Source organism: Trachurus trachurus (genome assembly GCF_905171665.1).
Source record: "Trachurus trachurus genome assembly, chromosome: 21".
NCBI classification, from domain to species: Eukaryota; Metazoa; Chordata; class Actinopteri; order Carangiformes; family Carangidae; genus Trachurus; species Trachurus trachurus.
Genome location: NC_139899.1, coordinates 30,278,942 through 30,288,580, shown reverse-complemented (window position 1 = coordinate 30,288,580; position 9,639 = coordinate 30,278,942). Strand labels below are relative to the sequence as shown.

Genomic DNA, 9,639 nt, shown 5'->3' with positions numbered 1-9,639 from the left:
AGGCAGTTGCCCAAAGCCCCACCCACCATCCCACAACTTGCAGGATTTGGTTTCTCTGAGTGTTTTAATCTGATATCTGATAAACTTTTATTAACCCTGAGAGAGAGTGGAGATGTAAAACAACAGTCAGATGGTTTTAAATATATCTTTTTATGGATTGTAAATGCTCAAATATATGGGATCTTTAACTTAAAGCATCTATACTGCAAACAGCTGAACATGCAGCCTCATTAAAACCCGACCCGTGTGTCTGAATCAGAAATGACGAGAGGAGCCACGTGTAACTAAAAGAACAATATTTCATCCTTTAATATTGTCTCTGGCAGGCATTAGCTGTATTAAATACACATATTGCTTTCCAGTTTTGTTTCCAAGTGGATTAAGTTTTCAGTTCACATTTAAACATGTAACCAACTTTTTAACTCCAGTCGACGGGCGTCATGACAACCTGAATCTGACCGTCCTGTTAATTAATACCAAGGCAGATAGAATTTGGAACAATTATTATTATTATTCTTATTATTATCATTATAATATTTACACAAGATACAAAAATATATTTCACAAAAAAAAAGAAACATGAAGAAAAATGTACAATAAGAAGCTCTATAAAATTACAAATATATTTCTATTATAAAAAGCCATTTTCTTAATCTTTTCTTAAATACTCTTCCAGCTCAAGTTTTTGGATGAGGGAGTTGGGACGATAAATGTTCCAGTGACTCTTTCTTTCTTTGTAGTAAATATTCCATGTTGTCATTCCTTGTGGAAGCTGCTGCTGCTGCTGCTGTGGAGTATATATTCTTGTCCCGATGCTAATTTTGACCCTTGTCGCTGTCCGTAGGCTGCAGCCGCTGGAAGCTGGCTAGACCCGATGTCGGTGCTGCATGGAGCCACTTGGCAGTCGCGGTGCCATCCAGCTGTATCCTGTTGGGTGGTTTTCAATGTGAGGAGGCAGGTGCATGTTGAAAGAGGCATCCACTCTCCCTCGTTCCCTCGTTCCCTCTCTCATGGCTTCGCTCCCGGTCGACTGCGAGCCTCGGTGTCACATGCCTGAGGAGAGACAGAGACAGAGACAGACGGACCTGATTAGACTCCCGGGTCACGGCTTCTATTTCTACTCCACAGACTGATCATCGTAAACACTGGTGGTGGTGGCGGCGGCGGTGGCCCTAATAAACATTCTCCATGGCTAATACTGAGTGGGGGGGCTGGCTGGCTGGCTAGAGGCCTGAGTGTCCAGAGAAACACTGCAAAGACTCAAAATCTTTTTGTCTTATTTCTTGTCAAATTGTCTAATTTCTAGTCAAAACTAATTAAAATAAGACTCATCATCTAAAAATTAACCTGTTTTTAGATCATTTTCACTTGTTTCAAACAAATATTCACTTAAATAAATAAGCAGAAAAATCTGCCAGTGAAAGCAAGTTTTTTGTGCTTGTAATAAGAAAGAAAAACTTGCTCCACTATCAGATTATTTTAAGTGAAAATATGCTTGAAAGAAGGAAAAAGTGTCTAGAAACAAGCTACTTTTTAATGTGATGAGTCTTATTTTAAGTATAATGAGATTTGTTTTGACTAGAAATGACATTTTGACTAGAAATAAGACAAATATTCTTGGTAAGATATTTGATGTTTTGCAGTGAAGAAAGACGGACATTGAGCGTCCAGAGGAACAGAGCGGTGGGTGGCAAGGCAGTTTGTATTTAAGGGCTTCACACGTCATCTTGAGCTGCAACTAACAATTATTTTCATTATCGATTAATCTGTCGATTATTTAAACGGTTGATCGATTAGTTGTTTGGTCAATAAAATGTTAAACAATGTTTTAAAAAAAACATCAATCAGTGTTTCCCAAACCACCAGATGACATCGTCCTCAAATGTCTTGTTTTGTCCACAAACCAAAGAGAAATCAGAGAATTTTGACTTTTTTTCCTCAAAAAACTACTCAAACCGATTATTAGATTATCAGAATAGTTGACGATTATTTAATAATCGATTATTGTGCTCTAATAGCATCATAACAACATCCTCTGACCTTAGACCAGGGGGGTCAAACATGCGGCCCATGGGGCAAATCAGGCTGTGTGAAAATTATATTGAAGACAGAAGAGGCATAATATTGTTGAAATTGCAGATATTTGTCTCATCTGTGGCAGATTTTTCATTATATTTTATGTAAAAGGATAATTTAGAAAATGTACAAACAGTACAGGAGCGCACTCCAAATTCAAGTATGTTTTGGGGAAATCCCTTCTCCAGCGTTTTCCAGGTTAGGATTTTCCCTGAAACGTTCATCTCATTATAAAAAACTCATATTTGGAGTGCGCTCCTGTACTGTTTGTACATTTTCTATATGGACTTTGGTTTGAGAATCCAGCACCAATTTATATCTTTGGAGGTCAAGCGCGTTGTTTTTTGGATGCAAATGGATAATGAAATAACGGTAAACATCTTAATTAAGTACTTGTTTGCACTAAAACAAAGCAAAATGTTTGTTCTCGTTATTTATAGGTCATTATTTTATTATTTTACCGGTCTGGCCCAATTGAATGAGACTTCTGAACTAAAATGAGTTTGACACCTCTGCACTTAGACCCTCACCCAGTAGGAGGAGAGGAAAAAACCACAACAACATGGAAATAAGAAAAATGCCTCGACTCCCACTTTCTTTCTTTCTTTCTTTCTTTCTTTCTTTCTGTCTCATTCCATTCCTGACATTTACAGTGTGACTTAGTTTCAGCTCCGGTTTGCACCAGCGCACATTCCTGCTGCTGCTCCGATGCAAGTTCCAACACTCACAGGCCCCGTAGTTAAAAAAGAAAGAAAGAAAGAGAGAAAGAGCCTCCGACACAGATTAGCCGTGGATGTCTATTACCCATGATGCTCTGTGGGCTGCTCAGGTTACACTACACTCATGTATGTGCTATATATATGTAGAGAGAGAGAGAATAGGATGGGACAGAGCTGTGCTGTGGTGTGGTGTGGGCTAATTGACAGTGTTGCAGGCAGCACTTAGGTTTTTCTTTTTAAAGCTGACTGAGTGACAGAGTGAAAACTGATCTGCTGCCTGTCTCTCCACGCAGGCCTCGTGGTCCTCGGCTCCTCTACACTTCCTGACACATCATCATCATCATCATCATAAAGGGATAGTTCAACATTTAGTCAGATACTCCTCTCACCATAATAACCCCTATAGTCATAGCAGTAGGTTCATCATCACCTTTAATTATCGGTGCATGTTGTTTTGAGATCGGCGGGGCAGAGACGTGAGCTGCTCAGTCCCCTGTCCCTCATCAAACTCATCAAATACACAATCCAACAACTCCACAACGCTCTGGTGGACAAGTTGTGACCTGCACATTCACCACGCTATGAGATAATAACACAACGTTACCAGACAGAGTTGTTTTAGAGGGAAATTCATGCAAAACCACTGATGCTCGTTGCCTTCAGGGACAGTTTTTCATCAAGCAGTCTCTGTATTTCCCTCTAAAACAACTCTGTGTGGTAACGTTGTGTTATTATCTCATAGCGTGGTGAATGTGCAGGTCACAACTTGTCCACCAGAGCGTTGTGGAGTTGTTGGATTGTGTATTAGATTTGTTTTTGATGAGTTTCACCTCCATTGTGTTCACTGAGCAGCTCGCTTCTCTGCCCCGCCGATCTCTAAACAACATGCACCGATAATTAAAGTTAATGAACCTACTGCTATGACTATAGGGATTATGCCAAAATGTTGAACTATCCCTTTAAAAGGGACTAGACGACAACTACAGGGAACAAACGCTAAAGCTATAATCCAGAGTAACGGGCTCTGACAGCTGAGTTCACATTAACACTGTCACTTACTTTCTAATGTCTTGTCAAGGTCGGCGATGAAGTCCTCCAGCTCTTTGGTGTCGCCCAGTTTGGCTGCAGAGAGAGAGAGAGAGAAAGAGTTTGTGTTGCAGCTTTAATCACAGGTTGGACATCACACAGGAAGTGGGCGGTTCTGGTTCTGGTTCTGGTTCTGGTTCTATTGTCACACTACAACAGTTTCTTTCCCACAGCCATTATCACTCTGAACTCACACATGCACTGACGCACACAGACACACCCTATACCGGACTATAACCTCAACATATATTGCAATATACTCAACTACCTCAATGTACTGTGCAATATACATAACTCACTGTGCAATATATACTGTGCATATAATTTATTTTTATCTATTTATTTATATTGTATTTTTATGGTATTGCTTGTTTTGCACTGAAGGGGGGCTCTAATTTCGTTATACCGCGAGTATAATGACAAATAAAGGCATTCTGATTCTACATTCTGATTCTACAGTCAGAGAACGGTGTGTGTAACTCACGTTTTGGTGACATCATCAGAGGGGGGGGTGAGGCGGGGGAGGTGGGGGAGAACACGGTGGGGGAGTTGAGCCGCTCGTCGCTGAAGCTGAAGCTGTTTCTGTTGAGAGAGTCGGCACCTGTCAGAGAGAGAGAGAGAGAGAGAGAGAGGATAACACAGACTAATTAGATTAGGAGGGAATGCTCACTTTTCCATGCACACACACACACACACACACACACACACACACACTGGTGCATGAATGCGATGTGTGTCAGTGGAGCAGATTCAGTGTGTAATCACTGCATTCTCCTGTAATGACACCTTTTCCTCCATCACACACACACACACACACACACACACACACACACACACACACACACACACACACACACACACACACACACACACACACACACACACACACACACACACACACACTCATGCATGTGGTTGTGTTTTGCACAGACACACAACAACACACATGCATCACAGGGAAGATTTATCCGTGATGCGTTCAGGGTCTCTCCACACAGATCGTTATGGAGATCTCAGATGATAATTACAGTCACCACCTCATAAAACGTATTTTCCTGCACGATTAAATTAGATTTTTTTTGGATTCTTTTTATCAATTAAAGGGATAGTTCAACATTTTGGCAAATTGGCCCATTGCCCTAATCTCTATAGTCATAGCAGTAGGTTCGTTACCTTTAATTGTCAGTGCAAGCTATTTTTAGAACGGCGGAGCAGAGCCGCCAGCTGCTCAGAGCTACGCTACGGAGGCTCATGGGATTTCTTGGTTTCCCTCATCAAACTCATCAAATACACAATCCAACAACTCCACAACGCTCTGGTGGACAAGTTGTGACCTGCACATTCACCACGCTATGAGATAATAACACAACGTTACCACACAGAGTTGTTTAAGAGGTAAATTCATGCAAAACAGCTGATGTGCGTTGCCTTCAGGGACAGTTTTTCATCAAGCAGTCTCTGAATTTCCCTCTAAAACAACTCTGTCTGGTAACGTTGTGTTATTATCTCATAGCATGGTGAATGTGCAGCTCACAACTTGTCCACCAGAGCGTTGTGGAGTTGTTGGATTGTGTATTTGATGAGTTTGATGAGGGAAACCAAGAAATCCCATAATGAGCCTCCGTAGCGTAGCTCTGAGCAGCTCACGGCTCTGCTCCGCCGTTCTAAAAACAGCTTGCACCGACAATTAAAGGTAACGAACCTACAGCTATGACTATAGGGATCATGGCAATGGGCCAACTTGCCAAAATGTTGTACTATCTTTACTTTAAGCAGCCCGATCCTCTCAGAGCCTTCAACACAACAGCGTCTCAGATGTCGACCACTTTACCAGCTCTGTGACCTGCACCACTCAGCACTGAACACACAGGGTGAGACAGAAGACGCCACACACACACCAGGGGAGCTCACACACACACACACACACACACACACACACGCACGCACGCACGCACGCACGCACGCACGCACGCACGCACGCACGCACGCACACACGCACACACACACACACACACACACACACACACACACACACACACACACACTGAGTTTGACTTGAAACTGTCTCATTTCTCTTTCTCTGTCATCAGCTCCCTCCCTCCCTCTCTCTCTCTCTCTCTCTGTTTCCTCTCCCTTTGTTTTGCTCATTCATCAGCGTCCGTCCATCCATCAGGCTGCAGCACAATAGGACGACAGGCCTCTTGTTCCCGTCAGCGCCATGGAGAGGACGCAGCCTGAGCAGGAATCTGATCCTCTCTGCCTCGTTAGGACGGAGCGTTATAACATGACGCAGAAGACACAGGTTCTTCCAACACCTGATGATTTCCTTCTTTACCCACACTGCAAAAACTCAAAATCGTTCCAAGAATATTTGTCTTATTTCTTGTCAAAATGTCTCATTTCTAGTCAAAACTAATCTCTTTCCACTTTAAATAAGACTCATCACCTAAAAATTAATCTGCCAGTGAAAGGAAGTATTTTGTGCTTGTAATAAGAAAAACTTGCTCCACTGTCAGATTTTTCTACTTATTTCAAATGAAAATATGCTTGAAAGAAGTAAAAAAGTGTCCAAAAACAAGCTACTTTTTACTGTGATGAGTCCTTTTTTAAGTATAATGAGATTTGTTTGACTAGAAATAAGACAAATATCCTTTGAGTTTTTGCAGCACACCCACTGTGTTCACATGGTTAATATATAACAACTCAACGAGTCTGTATGCAGCTCTGTGTCTCTTCTATCATCAGAAACATGTTTTCCCCCTAAGATCCAGCAGCCTGAGGGGGGTTTGAGGGTTTGGGCTGGGGGGGTAAGGTGGGGGGTGTATGGTAGAGTAATAAGAGTTAACATCTGACAGTAAAACGTTTTAGCCACAATATGTTGGCGGCAGGTGAGCCAAGATATGCAGCAGCAGCAGCAGCAGCAGCTCAATCTCAGCAGCAGATCTCTGGACCGCCATCAAGGATTTTTCTCTCTCTGGCGCGCTCGCTCTTTATCTCTCTGGGTAATTGCGTGTCTGTGCGTGAGCGCGCGCTGCATTGCATGTGCAACAGTTAACCAGCAGCAGCCAGAGCCCCGGCCGCCGTCCTGATGCTACATGATAAGATAGTAGATACAGAGCAGCTTCTGATGCAAAGTGGAGGGAGAGTCCTTAAAACTAAAACTACACTTCTGCAGAACCACAGGGGCCGGATTCACCAATATGTCCTTAAGAAAGATCTTAAGAAGAAAATTAAGAAGTTCATAAGAAAGTTCCTTAGTGCAATTCCTCAATATTGTCTTAAGAACAGTCTTAAGAACAGGCATTTCTTATGAATTTCTTATTTTATAAGAACTTCTTAAAATACGTCACTGCATTGCATTGCATGCACCAAACAGCATACAGTTCGCATCTTAACCGTCAGTCACTCACTAACCATGGATAAGGACAAAAAGAGATGCAGAAACTTTTCAAGGCAGGAGCTGGAGGTTATGGTGGATTAAATTAATGTACGAAAAAAATTACTACTGGGGAAAATTAATAATATGGGAATAAGAGCGGAAAATAATACAAGAAATATATTTACTTAAAGTATGACCTACTAGTCTAAACTTGTCTAAAATTTGTTGAAAAAGGCGATATTAGAGGTTTAGCTATTCGCCGTAGGAATTTTAAGACAGGGCAAGGTTGTCTTAGAGCTAAGAAAAAAGTAAAGAACAAATTTGAGAACTTTGATTTCAAGAATACCATTTACTCTTAAGATTTTTCTTAAGAAGAAACTTAAGAATTTAGTTGAGAAAATAGGCTACTTAAGAACTTTTTTTTTTTTTTTTGAGAATATGACTTCTTCTCTTTTTCCTTCATAAGACTGAAGTTAAGAAAAAAATGACACTTAAGAAGATTTTTTTTTTCTTAAGAACGTTTTGTGAATCTGGCCCCTGATCTCCAGTCTGGACCCCCTCCCCTCCCCCCCTCCCTGTCTGATTGGAAGATATTGATCCACATATCGATGCTTCCTCCTCTACTATCCCATAATAAAGCCACACACACACATTCACCATCACACTCACACGCATACACACACACTCCGGTGCTGCTTACTCTCTGTGTCGCTGATGCCGCTGTCGCTGACGCTCGCGCTGCTCCTCCTCTTCATCGTCTTCAGGTGCTCGTCGTACCGGAAGTGACGCTTCTCCACCGGCGACGTGAAGTCTTCGATCACCGCGTCGAACTCGCCCAGGACGTCGGTCAGGTCCTCTTCGTCCACGAACTTCGCTGCAACGAGCGAAACAGAAAATATAGGATTATTTATTGAACACAATAGCTATTTATAGGTAAATTATAACGCCATTAATAATCATAATGATCATATTTCCTATTAAAATATAGTTTTTTAAGTTTGAAACTATGATGACATTTATGAAAATGTTTTATTATTATTATTATTATTATTAGGCTATAATTAAAACAGGGTTAGATTTTTAGATTTTATTTGTTTGCACAGTTAAAAAATTACACAAGTAAAAGTAACAATTTAACAATTTGAAGTGCAGGAAGAGGCGAGAACTCAAGGAGCTTATCAGGTGCCTCCACCTATAGCCTAGTTCACAATAAAATATAAAAGGCTATCATACGGTTAGATGATGATGATGATGAGCTCTTACCTTGAGCTTTCAGCTGTGGAGACTTCATGATCCCAGGAGCCAGGTTGAGATGATGAATGAAAATGTATTTTGGATTATAGTTTTCTTGTTTCTCTCTCTGTGGATCCAGAGTGAGTTTTTTTAGTCCTGTCAGTGTATAAAGTCCTGCTCTGTCCCACACTCCTCCAGGTCTTGAACTAAACCCTCCACCCGAAGACTCCCGCTTTTTAACCAGCGCTGCTCAGAGTGGGCGGAGACGGCGCGAGACCGCAGATGGGAGGGGTGTGTGTGTGTGTGCATGTGTGTGTGTGTGTGTGTGTGTGTGTCTCTCTCTGTGTGTGTATATTCTATATATATATGTGTGTTTGTGTGTGTGTGAGTCAGTGCAGTGGCCAATAAAAGTTTTCCCGGTTGAAGTTACACTCCTCTGACGTCTCGCTCATAAAAGTGTGTTTGTAAACAAGCCGTGTGTGTGTGTGTGTGTGTGTGTGTGTGTGTGTGTGTGTGTGTGTGTGTGTGTGTGTGTGTATTTCTGATAATGACCACCGCTTCTTTTCATATTGTGTCACCGGGCAGATCATGACAATTACAGACCAGGAGCCTCCAGCCTCATATATAAAGATATGACTGTATCTCAATGACACGCTGTCGGAAACACACATGATATATGATATTAATATGATCCATATAGATGATATGTATATTTATAACTTATATGGAGTCATACTTTACAGAAATCCACCTCAGCTTTCATTGAAATGTGATTTTTACTCATTTATTAATAGGCTTATTAGTTAGTCACTTATTTTTTTTGTAACTATTCAAGTTTTAAATGGTATTTTATTCATTTTATCACCAGTTCTAGTGTTGTTTTGTTCACTTATGTTATTATAACTTCTAAAATCAGTTATACTCAGTCATTGTTGAGGCTCTTTGACCTGTGGCCATGCACAAATCACCTTTGATTTAGTGATTGATTATGTGATGTCATCTTGACTTCAACACATTAGTATGGTTTATTTATTGATTCGACCTGTTTATTTCCAAATGAATAGGAATCAATAATGTGGAATACAAAACTTTTCAGAAACAGAGTGTAATGTATAATATATCTCATCATGGCATCATTAACCACAT

General features: G+C 41.0%; 1 protein-coding gene across 1 annotated transcript; it reads right to left on the bottom strand.

Moving 5' to 3' along the window:
* Positions 1-486: 486 nt before the first annotated feature.
* Positions 487-8,683, bottom strand: rgcc (regulator of cell cycle). Its single transcript, XM_083997073.1, has 5 exons — positions 8,524-8,683; positions 7,961-8,134; positions 4,366-4,482; positions 3,855-3,917; positions 487-1,053 (listed from the first exon to the last, which is right to left on the bottom strand). Exons 1-5 carry the CDS (start codon positions 8,549-8,551, stop codon positions 1,046-1,048), a joined length of 390 nt encoding a protein of 129 aa, XP_083853199.1. The 5' UTR covers positions 8,552-8,683; the 3' UTR covers positions 487-1,045.
* Between the last annotated feature and the right edge of the window lie 956 nt (positions 8,684-9,639).

Excerpts from the sequence above, each read along its gene's own strand:
- rgcc (XM_083997073.1), bottom strand. The coding sequence starts at position 8,551 with ATGAAGTCTCCACAGCTGAAAGCTCAAG. Across the intron at positions 8,135-8,523 it reads TCCACAGCTGAAAGCTCAAG|CGAAGTTCGTGGACGAAGAG; the intron begins GTAAGAGCTCAT and ends CGCTCGTTGCAG. Across the intron at positions 3,918-4,365 it reads TCTGATGATGTCACCAAAAC|CCAAACTGGGCGACACCAAA; the intron begins GTGAGTTACACA and ends CTCTCTCTGCAG.